This window comes from Acanthochromis polyacanthus, chromosome 17, assembly GCF_021347895.1.
Source record: "Acanthochromis polyacanthus isolate Apoly-LR-REF ecotype Palm Island chromosome 17, KAUST_Apoly_ChrSc, whole genome shotgun sequence".
NCBI lineage: Eukaryota > Metazoa > Chordata > Actinopteri > Pomacentridae > Acanthochromis > Acanthochromis polyacanthus.
In genome coordinates this window covers 31978511-32006437 of record NC_067129.1, presented here as the reverse complement: position 1 = coordinate 32006437, position 27927 = coordinate 31978511, and the positions used below count along the sequence as shown (strand labels likewise).

At 39.9% G+C, this 27927-nt stretch overlaps 4 protein-coding genes across 6 annotated transcripts in view; 1 reads left to right on the top strand and 3 right to left on the bottom strand.

Annotated features, from left to right (window-relative positions):
* Positions 1-19786, bottom strand: part of LOC127530457 (uncharacterized) — a 105189-nt gene extending 85403 nt beyond the window's left edge. The window contains exons 1-3 of one of the 2 annotated variants that reach the window (XM_051937138.1): positions 18889-19470; positions 18000-18208; positions 16934-17093 (exon numbers count right to left, since the gene is read on the bottom strand). In XM_051937138.1, the coding sequence (XP_051793098.1) occupies positions 17087-17093; positions 18000-18208; positions 18889-19377 (705 nt within the window). In that variant the 5' untranslated portion in view covers positions 19378-19470 and the 3' untranslated portion in view covers positions 16934-17086. Of the gene's footprint in view, positions 1-16933; positions 17094-17506; positions 17909-17999; positions 18209-18888 lie in introns of those variants that run through there. The other variant, XM_051937137.1, reaches the window with a different exon arrangement.
* The window catches only part of LOC110972118 (GTPase IMAP family member 8-like), a 323852-nt gene that overhangs the window by 234280 nt on the left and 61645 nt on the right, over positions 1-27927 (bottom strand). The window contains exons 7-9 of the mRNA XM_051937134.1: positions 13366-13479; positions 11914-12366; positions 11170-11283 (exon numbers count right to left, since the gene is read on the bottom strand). Of these exons, the coding sequence (XP_051793094.1) occupies positions 11170-11283; positions 11914-12366; positions 13366-13479 (681 nt within the window). The remainder of the gene's footprint in view (positions 1-11169; positions 11284-11913; positions 12367-13365; positions 13480-27927) is intronic.
* Positions 1-27927, bottom strand: part of LOC110972346 (uncharacterized) — a 185039-nt gene that overhangs the window by 128120 nt on the left and 28992 nt on the right. The gene's annotated exons all lie outside the window — the stretch shown is intronic.
* On the top strand, positions 19221-27725 carry LOC127530456 (zinc finger BED domain-containing protein 4-like). Of its 2 annotated transcripts, XR_007937026.1 has the most exons (4): positions 19221-19235; positions 22196-22578; positions 22863-22964; positions 27009-27725. XR_007937026.1 is itself a non-coding variant. In XM_051937135.1 (3 exons), the coding sequence occupies exon 3, from the start codon at positions 23829-23831 to the stop codon at positions 24873-24875; it is 1047 nt and encodes a 348-aa protein (XP_051793095.1). In that variant the 5' UTR covers positions 22223-22578; positions 22863-22964; positions 23422-23828; the 3' UTR covers positions 24876-27725. The 2 variants fall into 2 exon arrangements, 1 of the variants encoding a protein (XP_051793095.1); XM_051937135.1 differs by lacking the exon at positions 19221-19235 and having other exon boundaries at positions 22223-22578; positions 23422-27725.

The window sequence follows — 27927 nt, the reverse complement described above, 5'->3', positions numbered from 1 at the left end:
TGGGAAACGATGGAGAAGGACTGGTTAAGAAGACCACAAAAACGACCAAGACGGACTGTGCAATTGGTGAGTAGCCTGGCATAGCTGTGTTGTAGCAAACTTGCACCAGATATGAAATTTAATCCCCTTTTTTCCTCTCTGCATTCATCCCTCCCTGCAGCCACCAGTGTTCATGTGGAGACTGATCAGCAATATTTAGGCAAGTTCTGAAATGTGTGTATGTTTTATGTTTAGAATATTTAACTAATTAATTGATTATTAAGAAAATATATTTTCATCCCTACTGTGAACCTTTCACATTTAAATTAAGGCTGTTAATAACATAAGGCCATGATACTTTAATATAGGTCACCCTGTGGCAACAGCCTCATGTTGGTGTGGCATTCTACTCATTATTGGCATTGTCTGCCACTGTCAGCCTGTATCATATATATCCTTCCAAACACTGTCCAGCTACTTATTCACCTGAGATCCCTCAACCTCTCATTATGTGTGTATTCTGTGTTGATGAGTTACATTCAACACTATGGGTTACATGTTACCACAAACACAGGAAGAGATGTAAACATAAACTGCTACAATGTGATCAAGATGTGGGAAAAAAAAGTAATATGCATCCCATTAGCTGTATTTGTATAATTGGTTTATGTCAACTTGCCTCTTGTTTGCATGTTCTGTTTTGTTTTTGTATTTTTATTTCGAACATATTTACAACAAAAATATATGCAAACAAAAGAAGAAAGAGAAAATAATAAGAAAGCAAATAACAAAGTCACAATATTCCTCATAAGTTGCAGTATACATGCTCGAAACGGAGTAGGAAGGAGTAAAACTCATCTAGTCCTACCCCTTGATCTCTGTAACATGTTTAACTTAAGTTCTACCTACTCCAACTGACTTATTATAAAAAAGTATGCAGACTTGTGCAAATATATCTACATATTCACCTACCTATTTTCTCTACACATATAAATATAAATACCTCTTTACCTATCTGATTACCGACTCATATCCATATATTCTTTAACACCCACACCTATATACACCTATATACAAGCGGATATCCATAAATTCATACATACATTTAAATATCTATATGCATTGTTAATACATACATGTCTGTTTACTAATTTGCTCACACACACTCATGCATTGGTTTTGACTGCTGTTTATAATATTCATTCACTTCATTCATTTTCTACACCGGCCGTCCCCGGTTGTCTCTTTTTCCTTCTTCTTTTTGATCGTTTGAGTTTCTTGCAAGAAAGTTTCTCACAAGAAATCTGTTTTTTTTTAAATTTATTTTTGCAAATTAATGAATATATATAATGAATGTAATTTAAGCAAAATGCGACTCTTTCAATATTTTCAAGAGGGTCCTGTTCCAGAAAAATGTGTTAACTATTCATGTGTGCCCTGTTATCTGTCAGGAGTAAGCAGCAGGAGAACACTGCCACATGAGCCGGTACTGGATGCAACAAAGGGCCTACAGTATGTGGTGGCAAGATGAATTCCACTATTGTATTATCTGGATGACTTGAATGATAAGTATGAAATTATGTGCTCCACTATACGTTACACTTTCCAAGACTCTTTTACTGCTCTATACAATCTAACTTTGCTGTGAATTCTGTGAAAAATCAACTGTATTCATGTACATATCTACACTATTGTCAGAAAACATGTTAAGAAATCAACAGCACAAATTGTAATTATTGAGTTATATTACTTGTGTAAGAATCATCAAATTTTATGAGTTGAGCATTATGTAAATAAACCATATATATCATAAATTACTTGCTCGAATTGATTGCTTATTTTTTCAAATTTTGGCATGAGATTAACTGAGATATGATTGCGGTATAATAAATCATGTGTCGTATTGAGACTAATTTGAGAGCTTGCACTACTCTCATTTTTCTTTTTGTTGAGACACTAGAAAAGACACAACTGGAAGAGAATACACACGTGGACAAAATTGTTGGTACCCCTCAGTTAAAGAAGGAAAAACCCACAATTCTCACTGAAATCACTTGAAACTCACAAAAGTAACAATAAATAGAAATTTATTGAAAATTAAATAATCAAAAACAGCCATTACTTTTGAATTGTTGATTAACATAATTATTTAAAAAAAAAAAACAAATGAAACAGGCCTGGACAAAAATGATGGTACCTCTATAAAAGATTGAAAACTATTTGACCAGAGTGACATGATTAACTCAGGTGTGTCATTTAATTGACATCACAGGTGTTTCCAAACTCATAATCAGTCAGTCTGCCTATTTAAAGGGAGACAAGTAGTCACCCTGCTGTTTGGTGAAAAGGTGTGTACCACACTGAACATGGACAACAGAAAGCGAAGGAGAGAATTGTCCCAGGACATCCGAAAAAAAATTATAGACAAACATCTTAAAGGTAAAGGCTATAAGACCATCTCTAAACAGCTTGAAGTTCCTGTGACAACAGTGGCTCATATTATTCAGAAGTTCAAGACCCACGGGACAGTAGCCAACCTCCCTGGACGTGGCCGCAAGAGGAAAATTGATGACAAATTGAAGAGACGGATCGTTGGAATTGTATCCAAAGAGCCCAGAGCAACCTCCAAAGAAATTAAAGATGAACTCCAAGGCCAAGGTACATCAGTGTCAGATCGCACCATTCGTCGTTGTTTGAGCCAAAGTGGACTTCATGGGAGACGACCAAGGAGGACACCACTGCTGAAAAAAACTCATAAAAAAGCCAGACTGGAATTTGCAAAAATGCATGTTGACAAGCCACAAAGCTTCTGGGAGAATGTCCTTTGGACAGATGAGACCAAACTGGAGCTTTTTGGTAAGGCACATCAACTCTATGTTCATAGACTCAAAAAGCAAGCATACGAAGAAAAGAACACTGTCCCTACGGTGAAACATGGAGGAGGCTCAGTAATGTTTTGGGGCTGCTTTGCTGCATCTGGCACAGGGTGTCTTGAAAGTGTGCAAGGTACGATGAAATCTGAAGACTATCAAGGCATTCTGGAGAGAAATGTGCTGCCTAGTGTCAGAAAGCTTGGTCTCAGTCGCAGGTCATGGGTCTTCCAACAGGACAACGATCCAAAACACACTGCCAAAAACACCCAAGAATGGCTGAGAGAAAAGCGTTGGACTATTCTAAAGTGGCCTTCTATGAGCCCAGATCTGAATCCCATTGAACATATGTGGAAGGAGCTGAAACATGCCATTTGGAGAAGACACCCATCAAACCTGAGACAACTGGAGCTGTTTGCTCATGAGGAGTGGGCCAAAATACCTGTTGACAGCTGCAGAACGCTCATTGACAAATACAGAAATCGTTTAATTGCAGTGATTGCCTCAAAAGGTTGTGCAACAAAATATTAAGTTATGGGTACCATCATTTTTGTCCAGCCCTATTTCATTAGTTTGTTTTTTTTAAATAATTATGTTAATCAACAATTCAAAAGTGATGGCTGATTTTGATTATTTAATTTTCAATAAATTTTTATTCATTGTTACTTTTGTGAGTTTCAAGTGATTTCAGTGAGAATTGTGGGTTTTTCCTTCTTTAACTGAGGGGTACCAACAATTTTGTCCACGTGTGTATGAGAACTCAGATAGTGAGCAGTGAGAGACAGATTTATGTTTGTTTCTCACTGAGACATAACTAAGATAGTGCTTCCAAGTAAGGATATCAAAATGAGACATATTTGAAAGTGTCTCACTTTTCTCTTAGTTGAGATCAGGAAAAGAGAAAGCTGTAAGAGAATTAAGAGAACTTGCATGGTGCTCACTGTGAGACATTTCTCAAGAGAGAAATTTTAGAAGAATGAAAAATCTCTTTGGTCTCCATTAGTGCTCATTTATATCTAGGAGATGTAAATGTGACATAAAGGAGATCTCATCTCCAATTTTGCTTTGCTATGGGCAGATAAGAATGAATATGGAAGCTTCACAAGCAACTATGACAAGTTAAGAATCATAAACCAACTTCCCATTTGGACTGTTTGAGGAAATCAAAGCTGCAGAAAACTCGCTGTGAATCCAGTAATCTCAGTAGAACCAGTTTTTGCCAAACTCATCAAATGTTGTCTTCTCAATAAAAATCAGGCGGCATCGTGTCACAGAAACTACATTTCTGTTTCGTTGTATCACACAGTAAACATGTTTATTTCTGCTCTAAGGCTGGACGTTTAACATGGAGGTCTGTGAGGATTGATTCTTTTTGGATGAAACCTCAAATGGAGTTTCTTTAGTGAGTATTTATGTCATTTTAAGTGATTATTATTTTATTTTTTCTTTATCAATTATTCTTTGTGACTTTCCAGGTTCAAGTATCTATAGAGGAAGACATTTAAAAACATGAACAGTTTAGGAACACAAAGCAACAATATCAACAGTACTGAGCCTGAATGTGAACAAATGAAAGCGCAAATGCAAAACAAAAAAATAGGTAATTTCACATGTGTAAGTAAGTAAAAGAGATAGACCCATGTAAAACAGATCAAAATTCAGAACAGGAAATTACCACATTTATATAACTGGAAAAACTGAGATGCAACTAAAAAAAAAGTGACTAGATTAGATTTAACTTTATTATCATTGCACAGAGTTCAAATAATATGACAAAAAAATGCAACTTTTCTAATCTGAAGTGCAAACAAGAAGAAAAAAGTTCATCATATGAAGTCAGAGTAAACAACCTCTAGTCTGATAGAACACAGATATGAACATAAACACAGATCTGAGAACAGATGTATCAGTGTGACGATTATTAATGGTAAATAATGAATCATAACAAACTCTGTGAACCCCAAACTAAAAATATAACCACTTTTTTAAAGCTGTGATGAAATTGTAAGACAAAATATAAGTATGCAAATCCATCTGTAGTCCCTGCCATAGAGACGGAATGCAGAAAGTTATAAATAATGAATAAACTAAATAAATATAAATTCGTATTTATTAAATTAACTTCTGTTTATGAAAATATTTATAAAAACAACTACACTTCATGTCCTTAAAACATTTCAACTTCGTAAATATCGTACATCGTAAACCTAAGTTACTACTGATCACATGAACATAATAAACAATAATCATTTTCTGTATTGTAGTTATGAAGCTGTGATTGGCTCGTTGTGGTCACATGACAGCCTCCAACCTCCTTGTTATTATAGTGGACAGTATCTCTTCTTGTCATGCGAAAGACCGGGGTTTGATTCCCCAATGGGAGTTGATATTGTTATCAATAATAGTGTGGAGTTTTTTACATGCAAATATATCAATAAATTCTCGTTAATTTTTGGGTTTATTGGTTTCCTGAATCCTGGTTTAGAAGCTCAGTGTTGCATCTCCAGCTGTCCCCATCTTGTCACTGCACTGCTAATAATAACTTCTTCTGTCCCTCTCAACCTGGACGGCCAGTGGCCCCTGATGAGCCGGGTTCTGCTCAAGGTTTCTTCCTGGCCTGGACTTGGTTCACGTCCGACCCCTCAGGGAGATACTTCAGAGCATCTTGGAGGGGAAAAGTATCTGAATTGCACAATCTATCCGCAGGGGTTCCTCAAGGGTCAGTGCTCAGTTCTCTGTTCTTCTCATTATATACAACCTCACTTGGTGCAATAATCCTCTCCCATGGTTTTTCATACCATTTCTACCTACGGCCCCTTCGCACACCACCAACATCCATACACCAGTGTGAGAGGCTTGGACAGACCATGACTAGGACAGAGCGGGAATTGAACCGCCGACCCTTTGATCATTGCCACAGATCTGAGCCACAGCTGCCCACCTGTTAAAGGGGAGTTTTTCTTGCCACTGTCACCTTAGGGCTGCTCTGGGTGTTCAGGCCACTTGGGTTCTGTAAAGCGTCTTGAGACAATCAGATTTGTAATTAGCTCCATTTACATACAATTGAATTGAATTATGTTTTAATGAAACGGGGTGAAGAGCCATCGGTGTGTTTGTTGATTTTCTATTTTGTGTTGCTGACACTGGTTTGTCTGTTTGTTTGTCTGTTAGCAACATTACTCAAACATGTATAAACAGATTTGGATGAAATTTTCAGGGACAGTCAGAAATGACACAAAGATCAATTGATTAGATTTTGTCAGCGACGTGGATTATTGCCTGGATCCAAGGTTTTATAAAGATGTCTTTATCATTGTGAGATAATGGGACCATTGTAACAGTAATTATCAAGTGAACAGTACTTTAGTTGCCTCCTGATGATCACATGATTGCAATCCTATGAAAATCGACCAGTATGGACTTATCGGGACTTATCCGTTGGAAATGATACAAGGAATGAAAATGAATGGAAATACAGAAAAAAAAACACAAGAAAACCTGTGGTTAAAGATACTCAGTCTACGGAGTAAACCAGTGCATAAAAACTGATTTTTCTTCAATCTATATTCGCACCATCAACATCTATAATCTTCCTTTTTCCGGTTCTGTCCTGGACAGAGTAGAACTTCTCTCTATTTGCAACAACCATCTTTTCCACTGCCCTCAGCAAATCAAGGCACTGCTGGGAGTTCCAGGAGTTGATGTTGAGGTCATAGTATCTGTTTCCCACTCTCTGGGGCAGGACCTTTTTCAGCTTGGCTTTGGCTATGGCCACCTGAAGCTCAACGTCTGTCTCCGGCTGGTCGTCATAGGTGAGGACGACGAAGGTGTGGCTCCAGATGTTCTCTCCAAAGATCTCCTCCATCTGCCTCATGGTGTCTTGTTCTTCATCCATTTGGGGCCCCACCTTGATGACCAGCAGGAAGGCGTGGGGCCCCAGGGACAACATGTCGACACATCTCCTGATCTCTGTCTTCACTTCAGGTGTTTCTGAGAATCCAGGAGTGTCAATGATCGTCACCTTCCATTTGGACCTTCTCCGTCTGCAGACAGCACTGAACATTCCCTGAGGAGAAGAAACACAGTTTTCATGTTTTTAAACGATAAATGGTTTGTACATATATGGCGCCTTCTACCTTAGTGGTACTCAAAGCACTTAATGTGTTCCTTGTTCACACATTCACACCTCAAAAGTGACAGAACTTCCATGCAAGGTGCTGTCTGTCATCGGGAGCAACTTCTTCTCAAGACAAGCAAGTTGTTGGAAGATACATTCAGCACGGTGAAACATCTTTGTAAAGTTCATGTACACAATTCTGTATTTAGGTTGTTTTTTGGTTTTGCATTTCCCCAGCTCGGCATGGCTCATTTGTTTGCACCTGGCTGATGACACACCTACAGCTTTGGTTTTCCATTATCCCAACTCGTTTCACCAGCCCATTATTTATATTAACCTTATTTCCATATTTACTGAGGGTGTGGCTCATTTGTTTGCATCTGGCTGATCACACACACCTGCAGCTCACCTCACCAAGCACTATGTTAAACCCTGACTCCTTTTGCTCTCCAGAGCCACATTGTTCTGTGATTTCACTACTTTCTCAGTAACTCTCCAACCTTTATCTGTGAACCAGTTGAGTATTACTTTCTACATAACGTTACTATTACCTCATCTTGTTTACAACTCTTCTGATCCATTGTGTTTCCAGGAGTAGATCCACATGTGTGCTTATTCAGCTCATCTTTGCATCAGTGTTTCACCTGCTAAAGCCTTCACTTTCACACTGAATTTTACTTTGATTGTCGAGTAGCAACTCCCTTGTATCAATTCTGCAATCCGACAATCTCATTTAGCAAATGCTTTTATCCAAAGAGACGTACATCTGAGAATCACTCACCTCTTCTAAGGTCCCTTCACATGGTCCCCACCACTGACCTAGCCTTCAACCAATTCCAAGAACTGTTCTCTTTAGTTCCTGTGTTTTCTCACCCAGATCTCTGCAAACAGTTCAAAGTTGATGCCACTGACACTGGAGTCAGGGTTATCTTTTCCCAACACTGTTCTGGTGATCACAAGGTGTTCCGTCTTTTCTGGCTGGTTTGTTCTCTGCAGACAAGAACTACAGCATCAGGACAGAACTACTAGCTGTGATTCTGGTCCGAATTGAGGCATTGGCTGGAGGGCTTAACATATCCCTTTTGGCCCTGGACAAACCACAAAACCTTTCATGTCTATAAAATGCTTCCTGGCTCAGCTCTCATCAGGCTCAGTGGACTTTGCTCCTGGGATGTTTTGATTTCACTTTCGTCTACCACCCTGGTTCCAGGGACATGAAGCTCATCACCCATTGACATCCCTTGAGGAAGACTTGGTGATTAAAACCATTCACTCCTCCTCCTGTGTGATGAGGGCGGTCAGGTGGGAGATTAAGCAGGTGGTCTAAGAGGCACAACGTGACCGTCCACTCCATGAAAACTGTCCATCAGATCACCTCTTTGTTCCAATGTCTGCCAGGTGGTCAGTGTTCCAGTGAGAACGTTCCTCCACCATGGGTTTTACAGAACAGTTGCCCTCCTTCGTCAGTGTTTCTGGTGTTCAGCCGTCCCTTCTCCATCTAAGCTAAGCTTCACACCGAGCTTCCTCCAGCCTCCTCAGACTTCTTCCTGAACCACTCCACCCCTGGTACCACATTACTGGTCTACCTCTCTCTAAAGGTAACACTACAATCCTCACTATCTTAGATAGAAGCTGCACTTTTCACTAGAAGCACAGACTGCACTTACTTGAACTGACTAGCTGGTTGTCAACAGCCAATATTAACAATCACCATTGGTAATATTTACCTGTTTCAGATTTACCCATGTCACCTGATGATGAACTGGCAGCAGCACCACCAGTACTGAAGGCGTCTCTTCCCATGATGATGTTTCCACTGGAGCTCTTCCCTGATCCAGTCCTCCCAACAAGAACCAGTCTGAGGTCTTGCACTGGAACAAGGAGACACAAAACATCCCATCTGGTGGTAAAAACTGTGATATTTCCCTTCTTTTTCTGCCAGTCATGCTTTTTTTTAAAGAGATTCAAGGAAATGAGGACAAAACTGAATCTCGATTCAAGCTCCAGAATTACTTAAAAATTGTCTAAAATGATTCAAATTTCTTTTTGCCAAAATAAGTCAAAGCTTGTCCAACGTGGCTTTAAACTTGTCAAAATTTATATAAAAAAAATAGTACAATTGTGTCAAAAATGACTTTAAACTTGAACATAATGATTAAAAACTTGTGCAATGTAACTCAAACATTTTTTCCCAAATTACCTTGAAATTAGTCTATCATAATTCAAAGACTTTCCGAAATTGATTTTAAAAAAAAAACTTGAAAATTTACGGAAAAAATCTAAAATGACTTTAAAATTGTTCAGAATGACTGTAAATAATGTAATGATAAAATAATGACCAAACAGTTGACAAATGGTAAATTCAAACCATTATTTAAAATCATTCAATCATTTTTGTAATAAATTAGCTCTTACCTTGTTGACATCTGCATCTCTGTTGTCATGGTTACTCACTGTAGATACATGTTGATCCAACTCATTGAAATAAGACGGTAAACTTAGAAATATTTAGTTGGTTTCCATTTTTAGAAATTCATGGGCGGTACTTCTGATGTGATTGGACAAAATGGATGTTGAAAAAATGTGACAACATTTTTGGCCACAGTTTATCCTTTTGTTTTTTTAAACATTTTGCGAGCACTTGTTTATTGTTCTGAATTGTTCTAAACTGTGAAAACCATTTTAAGATACCAACACCGCAGCAACAGCAGCTTCTTTGTAACAAAAGTCCAAACACATCCAAACTGTAGTTTCTAGGGATTTTCTGTCATTTTTGCCGTTTTCCAACATTTCAATCTGTTCTTGTTTTTTTGGCAAAAACAGGTTTATACAGTGAACAGGATCATGTTTTCATGCAAAGCTGAAAACACGATGAACTGAGCAAAGAAAATCTGGTGATTGTGAAGTCAGTTCAGCTCAGTGAGTTACAGCTGTAATATCTGGGAAATGCTGCTCCAGTGAACACTGCTTGTCCAGTCAGAAGTCATAGTTAGGTTAACTCCTGATAACGAAAGTATTTATAAAAGTGACTAAACTTCATGTCTTTAAAACATTTCAGCTTCGTAAACATCGTACATCGTAAACCTAAGTTACTACTGATCACACAAACGATCAATTGTTATTTGCTGTATTGTAGTTATGAAGCTGTGATTGGCTCACTGTGGTCACATGACAGCCTCCACTTCCCTTGTTTGTATAGTGGACAGTATCTCTGCTTGTTATGTGGAAAGCTGGGGTTCATTTCCCCAACAGGGAGTTGTTATTATCAATAACATACAATTTTTATTACCTCCTACAAGTTGGAGTTTATGTTTTTGCCAGTTTGAGTTTGTCTGTCTGTCTGTTAGCAGCATTGCTCAAACATATACTGATGGATTTGGATGAAATTTTCCAGAAAGGTCAGAAACTAAACAAGGACCAATTCATTAGATTTTGTCAGTGATGCAGATTATAGTCTGGAACCAAGATTTTTTGTAGAGATGTCTTTATCATTGCAAGATAATGGGACCGTTGTAACAGTAATTATCAAGTGAACAGTACTTTAGTTGCCTCCTGATGATCACATGATTGCAATCCTATGAAAAATCGACCAGTATGGACTTATCGGGACTTATCCGTTGGAAATGATACAAGGAATGAGCAGCCTTGGTGGAGGTCTGTGCTGTCTAAATGCTTTTCTAGTCTTATGAATGGAAATACAAAAAAAAACACAATAAAACCTGAGGTTAAAATTACTGCATCTGTGGAGTAAATCAGTGCATGAAAATTGATTTTTCTTCAATCTATATTCGCACCATCAACATCTATAATCCTTCTTTTTCTGGCTCTGTCCTGGACAGAGTAGAACTTTCCTCTATTTGCAGTGACCATGTTTTCCACTTCCTTCAGCAAATAATAGTTCTGCAGAGAGTTCCAGAAGTTGATGTTAAGGTTGTAGAATCTGTCTCCCACTCTCTGGGGCAGGATCTTTTTCATCTCGTCTTCAGTTATGGCAACATGAAGCTCAAAGTCCGTCTCTGACTGGTAGTCGTAGGTGAGGACTATGAAGGTGTACCACCAGACGTTCTCTCCAAAGATCTACCTTCCTCTGAAGGTAACATCACAATCCGCACTGTAGAAGCAACACCTTTCGCGAGGAGCACAGACTGCACTTACTTACTATCTTTGATAATATTTACCAGATTTATAGTCATCCCATGTTACCTGATGATGAACTGGCAGCAGCACCACCAGTACTGAAGGCGTCTCTTGCCAGTATGATGTTTCCACTGGAGCTCTTCCCTGATCCAGTCCTCCCAACAAGAACCAGTCTGAGATCTGTCACAGGAACAAAGAGACACAAAACATCCCATCTGCTGTTAGAAGCTACAGATGTTAAAGGATTGTTGAAGTTCACTGCCACCTGCAGTATTTCCTATTAACATTTCTCTTGGTTCTTTGTGGGTCATTCCACTTTTCACCGCTGCTGTAAAGATTCAGGAAAATAGGGACAAAACTGTGTATAACAAGCTGAGCTCCAAAATAACTCAAAATGTGTCCAAAATGACTCAAATGTGTGCAAAGTGTCTGCATTTCTTTTTCAAACAAAGCTGAAAAGTTGTTCAACATCACTAAAAATGTGTTCAAAATGACCTCAAAGATCTCCAACATTACTGAAACCTTGTCCAAAAGAGCCAACACCTCAAACATCCTGGAGATAAGCTGTGCAAAGTTATACACCAAGTAATGACGAAAGAAAAAGTTATTTTGTCTGAGGGTCGTTTCATGAAATCTTAACATGAGGCATATTGTTGTTTTGATTTATGATTTCGCGTCGTGTTCTTTTGTTAAAAACACAATAAAGCCATTCATTTAAAATACTCTTGATTTTATACATCTGTGAAATAAATCAGTGTATAAAAAACATTCTTGAGCCTATAATTGCACCATCAGCATCTGTGATCTCACCCTGGATGACTCTATCCTTGCAGGAGTAAACTTTGTTCTCTACAGCCATCTTGGCCACCTCGTCCAGCAGATCCCAGACCTGCTGGTTGTTGTTGAGGACGTAGCATCTGTCTTTAACTCGACTGGGCAGGATCTTCTTCAGCTCAGTTTTGTTTTCTTCCAAAATTTGGACGTCCATCTCCAACTTGTTGTCGTCGGTGAGGACTACGAAGGTGTGGCTCCAGACGTTCTCTCCAAAGATCTCCTCCATCTGCCTCACAGTGTCTTGTTCTTCATTGATTTGGGGCCCCACCTTAATGACCAGCAGGAAGGCGTGGGGCCCTGGGGCTGACATGGCGATGCATTTTAAGATCTCCTTCTGTATTTCTAATTTTTCTGAGAGTCCAGGAGTGTCAACGATGGTCACCTCCCAGTCGAACACCTTCTCCATCTGCAGACAGCAGTGAATGTTCCCTGAGGAGAAGAAACACAGTTTACACCAAGTTCCAAAAAGTTCATTACCTCCACTGGACAAAATGTTTGATTGTTTGTCACCAAAACTGGCTACACCTGGTCAGTCACGTTCTGTTTGTTGGTTTGTCTCGTCAAACTGTCAGGTCCCAGTCTATAAATGTTTTGCTTGTCCAAAATGCATTACTTTCACAACCAAATTCTGGAAGCATTATCGTGGTCAAGATTAAGGGTGGAAAAGGTACTCTTTTAGAATCTGAGATAGGTCCAGACAGCATCAAGACAGAACTGCTAGCTGTGGTCCTGGCCCTTCAGGAATGGAAGCGCTGGTTGGAGGCATCAATGCATCGCTTTGTGGCCTGGACCAACCAGAAACTTTTCATATCTACAAAATGCTTCCTGACTCAGCTCTTACCAGGCTCAGTGGGTTTCGTTCCTGGGATGATTTAGTTTCACTTTTAACTACCAGCCTGGTCCCAATGACATGAAGCCCATCGGCCCCACGCCAAGTCATATCCCCTGAGGAAGACTTGAGGGTGAAAACCATTAACTCCTCCTGTGTGATGGGAGTGTCCAGTTGGGAGATCAAGCAGGTGGTCTAAGAGGCACAACGTGACCATCTACTCCATGAAAACTGTCCATCAAATCGCCTGTTCCAATGTCTGTGTTTCAGTGAGGACATTCTTCCTCTGTGGGTTTTACAGAACCATTGGCCTCCTTCGTCAGTGATTCAGTTTTCTCCACCTGTGCCTGTAGCTAAGCTTCACACAGAGCTTCCTCCATCCTCCTCCAACTTCTTCCTGAACCACACCATCCCTGGTCCCACATTACTGGTCTACCTCGCTCTGAAGGTAACACCACAATCCTCACTATCTTAGATAGAAGCAACACCTTTCGCTAGAAGCACAGACTGCACTTACTTGAACTGGCTTGCAGGTTGTCAACAGCCAGTATTGTAAATTATCTTTGATATTTACCAGATTTATAGTCATCCCATGTTACCTGATGATGAACTGGCAGCAGCACCACCAGTACTGAAGGCGTCTCTTGCCAGTATGATGTTTCCACTGGTGCTCTTCCCTGATCCAGTCCTCCCAACAAGAACCAGTCTGAGGTCTGGCACAGGAACAAAGAGACACAAAACATCCCATCTGCTGTTAGAAGCTACAGATGTTAAAGGATTGTTGAAGTTCATTGCCACCTGCAGTATTTCCTTTTTATGTTTCTCTTGGTTCTTTGTGGGTCATTCCACTTTTCACTGCTGCTGTTAAGTTTCGGGGAAATGAGTACAAAACTGTGTACAACGAGCTAAGCTCGAAAAGAACTAAAATGTGTCCAAAATGACTCAAATGTGTCCAAAGTGTCTGCATTTCTTTTTCAAACATAGCTGAAAAGTTGTTCAGCATCACTAAAAATGTGTTCAAAATGACCCCAAAGATCTCCAACATTACTGAAACCTTGAAACACCTCAAACTTCCTGGAGATAAGCTGTACAAGGTTATATGCCAAGTAATGATGAAAGAAAAAGTTATTTTCTCTGAGGGTTGTTTCATGAAACCTTAACTTAACATATAGGCGCATTTGTGTTTTGTTTTTTTAGTTTGTGCTGTGTTCTTTTGTTAAAAACACAATAAAGCCATCCATTTAAAATACTCTTGATTTTATACATCTGTGAAAAAAAAATCAGTGCGTAAAAAATATTTTTTTAATCCTCTAATTGCACCATCAACATCTGTGATCTCACCCTGGATGACTCAATCCTTGCAGGAGTAAACATTGTTCTCTACAGCCATCTTGGCCACCTCGTCCAGCAGATCCCAGACCTGCTGGTTGTTGTTGAGGACGTAGCATCTGTCTTTCACTCTACCGGGCAGGATCTTCTTCAGCTCAGTTTTGTTTTTTTCCAGAATTTGGACGTCCATCTCTGACTGAATGTCAGAAGTGAGGACTATGAAGGTGTACCACCAGACATTCTTTCCAAAGATCTCCTCCATCTGCCTCACAGTGTCTTGTTCTTCATTGATTTGGGGCCCCACTTTGATGACCAGCAGGAAGGCGTGAGGCCCCGGGGCCAACATGTTGATGCATTTTAAGATCTCCGTCTGTATTTCAAACGTTTCCGAGAGTCCAGGAGTGTCAACGACGGTCACTTCCCAGTCGAACACCTTCTCCATCTGCAGACAGCAGTGAACGTTCCCTGAGGAGAAGAAACACAGTTTACACCATGTCCCAAAAGTTAATTTCCTGTCATATATGTTGATGTAACCTAATAGTTTTATTAGTATCTGCATGTAATCAATAACTGACTGTCAAATCAATTAAATTCAGTACGGTTCAAAAACCTTTTGACAACATTTATTAATAAATACATTTTGATATAACTGTACATCTTACAATAAAGTGCAGAACTTGACAAAAATTATGACTGAACAACCTGAACCAACTTAAATACATCTTTAATAGTACCTCAGTCTACAAACAAATTAAACAATTGAACAGTTTAACATTTTTACCCTGTCTTCTATCACTCCTCTTCTACCCCTGCTGCTTAATGGGAGAACTGAGCTGCAGCTTGCCCTGCAGTATTTTGAATTGTGGCCTGAATGGTGTCAGGGTCGTTCTCAAACACATTTGGTGCTCTTTAGTTATAATTGTAATAGTATATAGTTGAAAAGCTGCCTCACAGCTGTATGTTGAGGCAAACAGGGTCAGCATGTTTTTCTCTCGGTGCTGATTTATTTATTTTTCTTTTTGTCCATCCTTCTCTCTGTTACTCTCCTCTCAACTGTTTTCTGAAGGCAGAGCTGCGATGTTTAGCACCAGAGTCTTCATTGGCTGAGTAGTGTCATGTGGGGTGGCTGAACTGGTACGTAACTAGTCTGTGTGTTTCCTGAGCTGATAACCAAAGCAGTAAACACTGGAAAAGCTGCACCAGTAAAATAGAAGTGACCCATCAAATTTAATATCACATTACAATTGACTGATTATAGGTTCGGGTCCATATATGATGGCGTCTGGATCCGCTTCTGGACCTCGGTCCAGCAGTTAGTGACCCCTGGTGTAAATTATAAATGATGAAACTTCAAGTTTAACTTCTATGAAATGTAGAATCAACAATGTTTTCAAGCGCACAAAGGCATTACCAATCCTGGACAAAAGGTGGCTCCACATGGACTAAACATCCAGTGTTACCTGCAGCAGCACCACCAGTACTGAAGGCGTCTCTTGCCAGTATGTTGTTTCCACTGGAGCTCTTCCCTGATCCAGTCCTCCCAACAAGAACCAGTCTGAGATCTGGCACAGAGAGACAAAACATCAACTCTGGTGGTAAAAAATGTGATATTTTCATTTCTTTTCTGTTGTTCATGTTAACTTTTCCAACTACTTTGCCTCTGTTTTTGAGATTAAAGGAAATGAAGACAAAACTGAATCTCAGTTCAAGCTCCAAAATTATTTGAAATTTGCCCAAAATGATTTAAATTTATTTTGCCAAAATGAGTCAAAGTTTGTCCCACATGACTAAAAACTTGCCCAAGATTACTCCAAAAATGTCAAAAAGTATTAAAATATTTGGCTAAAATGACATGAACATCACCGAAGCAGCGGAGAAAGCGTCAAGATGGCTCAGGATCCAGAGAGGAGAGCCATGGGGGGAAGCAAATGCTACCTGTACACAAGCTGTGACTTGATCAACCGCAGCTGGGTCGCCTGGGCGAGGGTGTCTAATGTTGAAAGACCCGAAACACCCTATGACCCCAGGTTACATTACTGATGATGTGTACAGGTGCATCAGAATCATCTGGTGTTTTTAAGAACATGAAAGTTGTACAGAATGACTTGTGCGTGATTCAATTTTTCCCCCCGAAATGTCTCAAAATCGGTCAATAATGACTTCAAGATTGTCCTTACATTAATTTAAAAAACTCAAAAACCTATTTTAAAAAAGTTAAAATGACTTTAATATTGTTCAGAATAATTGTAAATAATGTAGTAATAAAATTATTGTGCATGTAGTTGACAAATAATGAATATAATTTAACAGCGTCTTTCAGATTAGTAAGCTGCTCAGCCATGTTTTTGTAATTTTACAAATGAATGAGCTGGTAGCTTGTTGACATCTACATCTCTGTTGTCATGGTTACTCGCTGTAGATACATGCTGATCCAGCACACTGAAAAAAATTCCAAACTTCAAAATACTAAGTTGGTTTCCGCTTTGACGAATTAATGATGATATTTTTGGCCACAGGATATTTCATTTTTTTCCACATTTTTGTCTGTTTTTGCTTGTACTTGTTCATCGTTTCAATGTAAACTGTGTAAACCATTTTCAGACACCAACACTGCAGCAACAGCTTCTTACTTTACAATAAAAAAGTCCAAACACAGCCGAACTGTAGTTTCTTGGACTTTTCTGTCATTTTTGCCGTTTTCAAATCTTCCCAGGTGTTCGTGTTTTTCGGGGTAAACAGGTTCATACAGTCAATAGAATCAAGTTTTCATCCAGAATGATCAAAGAAAAGCTGGTGATTGTGAAGTCAGTTCAGCTCAGTGAGTTTCAGCTGTAATACCTGTGAAACGCTGCTTTAGTGAACACTCCTCCTCCAGTGGCCACAGATCGTTAACTTGGTTTTTAGCCTCCTCGAAACTATCAAAAGTCCCGATAGCTGGTTCACCCTGGTGGCAGAACTTGAGGTTCTTTCTCAGTTGATCAGCATCGAACTTCAGCACCTGAAAAATAAATATAGCAGAATGACAAGACAAGCTAAATTTTTCATGTTTATAAAATGAGACTCGTTGAAATTGTTAATACAAGCTGTAACTTCAATATAAAGTTACTCAACAGTGTGTGATTCCATGATTCAAATTAACTTTTCTTTTTAAAGATGCTTTCTGATGTACTGGACAAAACAGAGGTTGCACAAAAAAGGGACTTTTTTTTTTTTTTTTTAACAACTGTGGGTGCATTAAAGACTTCAGCAGTTTCCAGAGAATAAGCAGTGAAGATACCTGTTTGCCCACATGCAGAGCGATGGTGACATGATCCCAAATATTAAACCGTTTTTTGTTACACTCATGAGCATACATCTGGTTTTCTCCCGGTCTCTCCACCAGTTCATACCTGACAGAGTGTCACACAGCAACAAACAGAAACATTATCATCAACTACAACAACTCAAGTGACGACAGCTTTCATAATGTCGGTAGATTCTCCTATTATTCATGTTCTGGTTTCGGCTCGGGCTGCACAGTGGCGTGATGGTTAGCACTTTCGCCTTGCAGCTAAAAGATCCCCGGTCATATTCCCAGGATCTTTCTGCATGGAGTTTGCATGTTCTCCCTGTGCATGTGTGGGTTTTCTCCAGCTTCCTCCCACAGTCCAAAAATATGCTGAGGTTAATTGGTTACTCTAAATTGTCCGTAGGTGTGAATGTGAGTGTGATTGTTTGTCTGTATATGTAGCCCTGAGACAGACTGGTGACCGGTCCAGGGTGTCCCCTGCCTTCGCCCGAGTCAGCTGGGATAGGCTCCAGCCCTCTGCAACCCTGATGAGGATTAGGTGGTGTATAGATGATGGATGGATGGTTTCAGTTACTTCAGCTGAGCCCGTTACATTTATCTCTTTGTAGGTCTTACCTGTGTTCATCACTCATGGCGTACGGCCTCCAGATGAAGTGGTCGTCTTTGTAAACACAGACGGCGTTCGGGTCGTCAACCAGCAGAGGATAATAGTTAGAGAAGAGCTCCTGATTGACTGGACTGTGGACCAACACAGTATGCTGCACTTCCTGTTTGTGCAGGACAGTTTCATAGACCCTCATGACCGGCTGATCTCCAGAGCAAAACTGAAACAACAACAGAAGTTTTACTGGAGGACTAACACCTGACTGTACAAGAAGGATTCATTCATCAGAGTCTGTAAATGTACCAACAAAACACAGATCATCACCTCTGATGGCAGCTTATTACTCACCGCAGGACAGCTGACATTATAAGAACTGAACTTGTAGATACAGTTTTACAGATACAGATTTATTGAAGGTTTTTGGGAAATATGCCAAAATCTGTTTGGTCAAAAATATACAAACAGAAATTTTATTTGCTTTGTTTGGTGAGCTCCTCAGACTTTCCCACTGTAGTTTCTGTATCTGAGTCTAACCAGTGGATCAAGTGGGTTCTATTTAAATTTGGCTCAGAGGAGTCACCAGTTCACCACCAATCACTCAGAAAAACTTCAGACTACACTAAGAAAATTTGACTAATTTGATCATTCCAGTTGCTGTATGTGTTTGTGACCCAGCAGATTTTGTCATAGACAGCAGGTCTTTAATAAATCTATGAAAGAACTGAAATGCACACTTGTTTTTGTGACAAAGACGCATGTGTTATTGATTCAATCATGGAAAATTCAGACTTATAGGAGTCATTGAAAACTCTAGATTGGCATTATATAAACATTATTTACAAGTGTACAGAAACTTTTGTTCACCACTGTGTATTAGAAAGGATTCTCCAGAGTTCCTACCTGCTGGCTGTAGGCCTCCAGTACGTCCTCCAGGTTGAAGGTGAAGCGGTATGAACCCAGTCTGGACTCCTCTGAGAATGCTGGAGAGCTGGTAAACTTATAGAGGAAGCTGGGATGCATGGCGACCTCATCCTCTGTGACGTTTCTGAATTTCTGTTGCAGGAGCCTCGTCTCAGCTGACTTCACTTCCTCATGGCCCACAGCCAGACTCCACCACAACAGGACGCCTGCATGTGGATCATCTGAGGCTTCGTATGGAACCCTGAAGCCTTCGTCCTTCCTGATGCCACTCAACCCGTCTTGATCTGTGTCGTGTTTCAGACGAGTCACATGGAACTCCGGCTTTGGTGAGTTTGGGACGATGTTGTTGTAGAGGTACTGGTTTGTCAAATGTCGAGCTTCCTGCTTCAAATCATTCAGGTTTAAGTGTCGACCGCTGACGAAATGTTCTTCATATCCTCTCCTGTTTTTCCTTCTCTGCATTGGCATGTTTAGATGAGGATGTTGATCAAAAATACAAATATAAAGTATCTGCTATGAGGAACATGTACTGACGCTCTGCTCCTTTGGAGAGGAAAGTTTATCTTATCTTTTACGCATGTGTAATTCAAACCACGCCCTGTAGAACAAATTTCAAAGTTCAGGCGCCTCTGGAAACACAAGTGAAACTTAAAGTGAACACACACACAACAGATCGTTTTAAATCTGTGGGCAAAGTGGGATTCTTCTAAACACTGATACAATGAAGATGTTCCCGATTTCACAGTACAACACGTTTATGTTTTGCTAGCCACATGACAGTTCAGTTGCCTTCAGTTGTTTTCTTTCTTTGTACTTATTTGTGTCCATTTGTTGTAATTTTGCTTTTATTTGTGGTTGTTTTGTGTCTCTTGGTAGTAATTCTGTTTCTCTTTGTGGTTATTTTGTAGTTATCTGTTATTTATAGTCATCCCATTGAGTTATAATAGGCAATACATAAAAAGAATTAATCCCAATATAAGTATGAAATGTTTTTGTAATTTGGACATATTTCCATTTTCTGATCCCAAATATGGACTAGGATGTTACAGGGTAATCTACAGCTTGTCTTTAGCACTCATTGTGTGTCTGTGGTTGATTTGTGTCTCTTGGTACCACAACCGCCAGAAACTCAGCATGTTTGATCGAGTTCTGGGTTCTCCACATCCATCTTTCTGCTGTTAAGTTGAAGTATCACTAGAGGGCAATCAAAGACCACAAATGTCTGCCACAGCATTATTTAATGGTCTGATCTGTCTCAGGGATTGGGTCAGGGGCCAAAAGTATAATCTGTTTTTCTGACCAAACCAACAAACGAAAAAGGGAAAAACGGCTCAATTTTCCTTTTTTCGTTTTCAACCAAAAACGAAAAAACGGTTTTTTCCTTTCTCAATTCAAAACCAAAAATGAAACCAACACAAGCAAATTACGGCCGAATTTGGTTTTTTGGATTTCAATTTTCCGTTTTTTCGTTTCAGGTCTCAAAACGAAAAAACGGAAGCACGTGACCACTGACTGTCACGGGTCAAATGGACTCCCTACCAAAAGAAAAGCCTTACTGATAAATGGGTAATAAAAGATAAATTACGTTAAATAGCGTTTTTATTTTGCACAGTATTTATTATATACACTACTCGGCTTGTGATAATGTTAGAAAATAATAATTATTATTATTAACAACAATACTACTACTACTACTATAATAATAATGATAATGATAATGATAATGATAATAATAATAATTACAGGTCCGCTGCCTGGCCTGGATACATCTAATGCGCGGACGCGAGATCGTTAAATGTTCACCTTTGCGATAAGTGTGACATCAACCGGCACTCCGGTTGATGCTATGTCTGTTGATCATAAAATACGTGGGTCATTTTAACTTTGTGACATGTCAGCTGCATGGCGTGTGCTGATGAGAAACTCGGTCGTCCGGGAGGAGCTTGGAGTAGAACTGCTGCTCCTTCATGCCCCTTTACGCATTGAGAACAGCTGGATGAGACAGCTCGAAAAGAACCCTTTCCCTTAACTTACTAGGCTACCATTCAAACAGTTTTTCCCTGTAATATTATTACGATTACGCTTCCCCGTTTCCATGGTGACTCGTCGAATCGGGGTTCCATGCTGTCTTTTCAGAGTTGCGGTGCACGCGCTTATCTCCGGGTCAAACGACTCCGAGTTGATTAAACCAACTCAAATCAGCCGTTGTGAAACTGAAAACTCAGAGTTTTCTATCTCAGAGTAGATCAACTCAGAGTTGAGGATGAAACTCAGAGTTTCTTGAACCTGCTTCGTGAAACAGGCCCCTGGACGACCGAGTTTCTCATCAGCACACGCCATGCAGCTGACATGTCACAAAGTTAAAATGAGCCACGTATTTTATGATCAACAGACATAGCATCAACCGGAGTGCCGGTTGATGTCACACTTATCGCAAAGGTGAACATTTAACGATCTCGCGTCCGTGCATTAGATGTATCCAGGCCAGGCAGCGGACCTGTAATTATTATTATTATCATTATTATTATTATTATTATTATAGTAGTAGTAGTAGTATTGTTGTTAATAATAATAATAATTATTATTTTCTAACATTATCACAAGCCTAGTAGTGTATATAATAAATACTGTGCAAAAATAAAAACGCTATTTAACGTAATTTATCTTTTATTACCCATTTATCAGTAAGGTTTTTCTTTTGGTAGGGAGTCCATTTGACCCGTGACGGTCAGGGGTCACGTGCTTCCGTTTTTTCGTTTTGAGACCTGAAACGAAAAAACGGAAAATTGAAATCCAAAAAACCAAATTCGGCCGTAATTTGCTTGTGTTGGTTTCATTTTTGGTTTTGAATTGAGAAAGGAAAAAAACGTTTTTTCGTTTTTGGTTGAAAACGAAAAAGGAAAATTGAGCCGTTTTTCCCTTTTTCGTTTGTTGGTTTGGTCAGAAAAACAGATTATACTTTTGGCCCCTGACCGGGTCGATTGACACAACTTCAGATGACAAGTCAAACAAATGAAAAACAGCAATTAACTACCCTTGAAATTTTTTACATTCGTGTAGATAAAAAAACGACTTTGCACATTTTGTGACTGACAAATGTTGTTAGTAGTGATGGGAGTATCGATGCCATGGTATCGATATATCGATACCCGTACATCACAAATTTTGGTATTGACTACTGAATCAAAGTATCGATTACTAATTAATAAAGGTGACATAAAAGTGCGTGTGTCAATTCTAGATATTTTTAGGTGACTTTAGTGTTTTGTGCCGAAACACCCCCCAGCCCGCAGCACATTGAACTGATCCATCAGTCACGTGACCAGAAGAGCCGCGAGTTGTGTGTGTTTACCCTGTGAGCAACAAGACGGCACAGCACGAAGAGATGACTTTGAAAAAACGGACAAATGGAGAAACGGTCAACAAAAAGAAGCGTTGTATGGACACATTTCTCGCCAGCTGATAAAACTTCACCCACGTGTGAATTGTGTCACAAGAGTTCAACACAGCAGCAGCACGAGCAATCTGTTCAAACACCTGAAGTGTGTGCATCCAGAGGCTCATGCCGACGCTGAGAAAGGCAAGAAGACGCAGAGCAGAATGCAGCACCTGCACCCACCAGACAAACAACTTAGCAAGAAAGTTTTTAAAAAGGCAAAGTCTATCCAGGTAAGGCACTGTGTCTGTCCCTAAATACAGAGACATCATGTTGCGTTGAAGAGGCTGTTTGAATTTAAATCGAGTATCTTGTTTTTCATTCCATGGAAAGAAATGATTGAAGCTGAGATTTCTGTCAGCTTAAAATAGTTAGGGGCCAAGCACTAATAGTGCAAAGCCACTGTTGTAACCGCTTGGTTTATTATTGCTCTGTATCAAAATCCAACTAGAATGTACAATACACTGGATACAAGCTGTCCAATTTCTGATTTGTCCTTGTCATTAATCCTTTCCAGATGACTCACATAGAGCCCAGGAGATCACCAGGACCCTTGCTCAGATGATTGCAAAAGACTTGTGTCTGAAAGACTATTTAGTGGAGTGCTGAAAGTTACGAGGTGAGCCTGTTTTTAAGTTGTATTGGTATCAGACAGTTTATTTGTTAACTTGAGTTAAGTTTTTGTTTTGACCATGTGACCAATTAAGCAATTCCAATGCTCGAGACTCCATTTGTGTGCAATTTTAACCATGTGGATGCATAGTTGTGCCCTATTTTATGTTTATACTGTGGTTTTAAGTGTTGTATATGCATGTTGTGCACATTTATTATGTTGTTAATAGGTTGTCTGCACTATTAATATGCTACAGCCTTATGTGCACATATTAGAGCAGGATATTAAAGGGTAACTGCTGTAGGTAGATTTATTGCATTAATATCGATACATTTAGATTGCTTCTGAGGTGTCATTGTGAATAATGGACATAGACATAACATTTTTGTTTATTACTTTATTTAATTGTTATTCTACATCATGCTAATTATACATAGCTATATTTCTTTTCTCTCTGTTTTAGACCACACCCACACACATACACTACTACACACACGACTGTAAGGTGCCCGATGATTACCTGCTGCCCCAAATAAAGTGTTGGAAGGATTCTCTGGCCGGAATCTTCTGTAGTGCTCCTCCCCTAAAACGAACCACTAATCCATACTTTACAACTTGCAACCCATTTCAATTGCTGAGGATCCAGGTTTCCGTCATTTTATGAAGGTGGTGGATCCCCACTACCAGATCCCAAGTAGAAAATCCCTGATGACAGGTGTACTTCCAAATTTATATGCACAAGTACGAGAAACATTGAAAGACTCCATACAGTCAGCAAGCAGTCTGGCTTTAACATGTGATATGTGAACTGCAAGAACAACTGAATCTTATTTGACTGTGACAGGACACTTTATTGACAAGGACTGGCAGATGCAGTCCTGCAATCTTGCAACAGTCCATGTAGCTGTACAGCACACAGCAGACAACATTTCTGAGCTCCTTGTGAAAATCACTGATGACTGGGACATTACTGCTAAAGTTCATACTGTTGTCACAGACAGCGGGGCTAATATGGTGTCTGCTGTGCGGAAAACTTGCTTGAAGCACCTTCAATGTTTTGCACATACACTCAACCTCATTGTAAAGGACTCCATAAAGGCAGACACAAGTCTCGAGTCCATCTTGGAGAAATGTGGTGCTATTGTTCGATTCTTCCACCACAGCACCAAAGCAACTGACAAACTGAAGGAGGTACAAAATCAGCTGCAGTTGCCACAGCACAGACTAATGCAAGCAGTGGATACACGGTGGAATTCTGTGCTGTACATGCTGGAGAGACTGTACGAACAGCAACAAGCCATCACAACTGCACTTTCTCTACTTGGAAGGAACAGCTTGTGCCTGAATGGGGAAGAGTGGTCCCACATTACCGAGGCCTTTGAAGCACTAAGACCTTTTGAAGAGGCCACTAAGGAGGTTTCAGCAGAGCAGTATGTGACTATTTCCAAAGTCATCCCACTGGTTTGTCTTCTTCAATGTTCTGCAGGGCAGAAGGATAACACTTTGGCTTCACAACTTGAAGCACAATGCAAGCGGCGCTTTCAAAACATTGAGCACAACCACATTCTTGCAGCAAGCACCTTTTTGGACATCAGATTCAAAAACATTGCTTTCTGTGACATCAGAAATGTGGAAACAATTAAATCACGAATCATCGGTGATTTGCAAGCCATGGGCTGCAGTGAGAGAGAGATGTCCAGCAGTGAAGCCTCAACATCTGCATCTGTTACTGCGTCAACATCAGCAGAGTGTTCAGCATCCCTGGGAGGATTGTGGCAGGAGTTTGACACTCGGGTTTTGGCTTCTCAGAGCAATCGCACAGAAAACACAGACGCATACATTGAAATGTGCAGATACATGGAAGAAAAAGTGATCCCAAGGAGTGAGGACTGTTTGCTTTGGTGGAAAAAAAAATGAGAGGGCATTTCCACAGGTGAGCAAAGTGGCAAAGAGATACCTCGGAACTGTTGCTACATCTGTTCCAGCAGAGAGGCTGTTTTCTAAGGCAGGAGAGACAGTTAGCCAGAAGCGCAATCGCCTCAAACCTGAGAATGTTAATATGTTGCTGTTCATAAACACCAACCTGAAGTTGTAAAGTTGTAAAATGTGCACTTTTTTCAATTTTATTTAATTCATACTTTTGTTTTTCATTATATTATGTTGTTGACAAATATTTTTCTCAGAATCATTTTGTATAAATAATGCTGCTCAGCCAGAATTCAGAGTAAGCTCAAATATGTTTTGTTTTATTTAATTCATATTTGTTATTTTTTCACTTTTGTATTTTGAACTGTGCACATTAAAGTTGTTACGTGGCCAGTATTTGATGTTATTTGTTTTTAGGAGTACTAATAATATAGTTGAGAAAAGATTCATCAATAACAAATTACCAGTAATCGGTATCGGTACTTGGTATCGAATATTTTATGCAAAAAGTAATCGGTATCGAATCTTAAAAGTGTGGTATCGCCCATCACTAGTTGTTAGTATGAAGTCAACACTGTAAAGGCACTCATTAAGCACAAATACCACACAGTCCTGTTAAAATGCCCTTTGAACAGTACTCGAATTACCTGCATCCTAAAAGAACATTTCAGAGTCTACTGACCGGGCTATAACCAGACACACTATAGATGATGACAGCCTTCATATTCTGTTTAAACTATAAGTGTGCTTACATTGGTAATTCAGTTACAAATATTTAAATTAAGCATTTATACCCAATGTAAAGTCATACATTAAAATATCAAAGCCTGGGAGTATTTTAAGCCTTCAGTGGAGTCTGTAGGTGCATGAATGTCAGAGCAGTAAACTGTTAAAGTCAAGTTTATTTAATTAAAGTTTCATTAGTTCACACATTTAAAAAAATAAAAAGCAACAATAGAAAATCAACAATTACACACAACAGCACAAGAATTCATAGCAAACATCTTCTTAGCATGATTCACATTTAGTTTTGGAGCCATGTTTCGTACGCATTTCGTATCTGCAGCTTGTACAGTTAAATCTTGAAAAGTTGGTACAGATGCCATGATCTTATGATTTGAGGGTAACCACTCTGCCAGTTGAGCCACAGTCACTGCAAGCTGTAGAAAAGCTGTAAGTAGTAATTAGAATGAGCTTGTAATGCTAGCATTAGTTAGCATGAACATGCTAACATTAGCTCGACCTCAACAAATTGAGGTGCAACCAGTTTAGTTGGTTATTTGTGCATCTGTATTCAATGGCATAGGAAGGACTTTGGTTGTTACAGCAGACAGAGTCTCACCATGAGTAAAAATGCACAATAAGGAAAATATAGATTACATATTGTCCCATGCAAAGAATGTACCAATGTTAAAATGATTTATGTGTAGGGTAAATAGTGTGCAAGAGTAAACAAAAAAGTGTGCAATTACAAACTGTTAGGCCTGCCTCTGCAGGCTCGAGATAGGGCCCCTCCTTCCCTGTGTGTTTGCTTCCTTTTTAGGTGTGCTGGGTGCTGCGGGGGCTGCTCAGTGGAGTAGTGGTTACCACTTTCGCCTTGCAGCAAGAAGATCCCTGGTTCAAATCCCGGGGTGTGCCTGGGATCTTTCTGCATGGAGTTTGCATGTTCTCCCTGAGCATGTGTGGGTTTTCTCCGGGCGCTCCGGCTTCCTCCCACAGTCCAAAAATATGCTGAGGTTAATTGGTTACTCTAAATTGTCCGTAGGTGTGAATGTGAGTGTGATTGTTCATCTGTATATGTAGCCCTGCGACAGACTGGCGACCTGTCCAGGGTGTCAGCTGGGATAGACTCCAGCGATCCTAGTGAGGATAAAGCCTAGTGAGGATAAAGCAGTATATAGAGAATGGATGGATGGATGGGTGCTATGGCGACAGGTGAAGGCAATCCTCTGCAGTTAATCAGCAGAAACAGGAGCAGGTGCACCAGTGTCAATCAGCCCACTTCTCACAATATAACCAGAGTCAGTCACCTGTCAGATGCTGGATTCTGAATTTCCACTGTTAAGAGTCTACAACCTTAACTCCTGACTGAACCTCAATAACCCTGCTTCCGCTCTTCCTCAGTTTTGGACTCCACCTGCTCCTGTCTGGTCTGGCTCTTCGGCTTCATCTTCAGCCCAAATCCATTTCCCTCTGGACACGTCGCCTGGCTCATCTCCACCATCTCCACATAACCCAAGCCCCTTATGCCTTCTCCTGTCGTCGCAGCCTCTGCCTTCAACCCCTCAGACACCCAAGCCTTCAGCTCCCAGTTTACCCCAGTAAATGCCACAGTAGCAGTGCCTCAGTCAGAGCAGTCACAGGTCAGGTTTTCTTGTTTATTGCCTACAGAGGATTATTGCCCTTAGCTTGAGTTTTGTTTGTAGACTACTGTTTGCTGTTTAGTCAGTGTATTTCTGTAGCCTTAGTTTAGCTTTAGTCTCAGAATTAGTTAGCCTTTTTGTTCTTCTAGTCGTCATAGCTTAGCGACCCCTTTGTTCCAGGTCAGAGTTATCTTGTGGTACTGTAGCTCTTTACTTTCAGTATTTCCAGTATTGTTGTATCCTATTTGAGAGTTTCCCTAGTTAATGTAGTTGAACTTTTTGCAATGCACCTTAGTTTTGTTATTGTGTCCTAGTGGGTTTTTCCGTCTTGCATTCCTTCCAGGTGTTACCTGCAGTATGTTTACCTTAGTTTAGTCTGCCAAGGGGCAGCGTAGTTTTCCCCAGCTTAGTTTCTGTGGGTCGATAGCTGGGATTTGTAGTTCCGATTGAGTTTGTTGTAAATAAATCATTAATACTGCATCTGCTTCTCGTTCTCTTTTCCTGAGCTCTCATGCAAAACCTAACACAAACTAAGGAGGTTAAGAGACTAATGTTCTGAACAAATGTCGATAAATGTAGATTAATTAAATTGTGAGCTTTTAAGAGGCAGCTGAAAACATTTTCATTCGGACAGGTTTTTGGTTGATCCATACCTGCTTTATTTTATTTGTTTGAGCCAC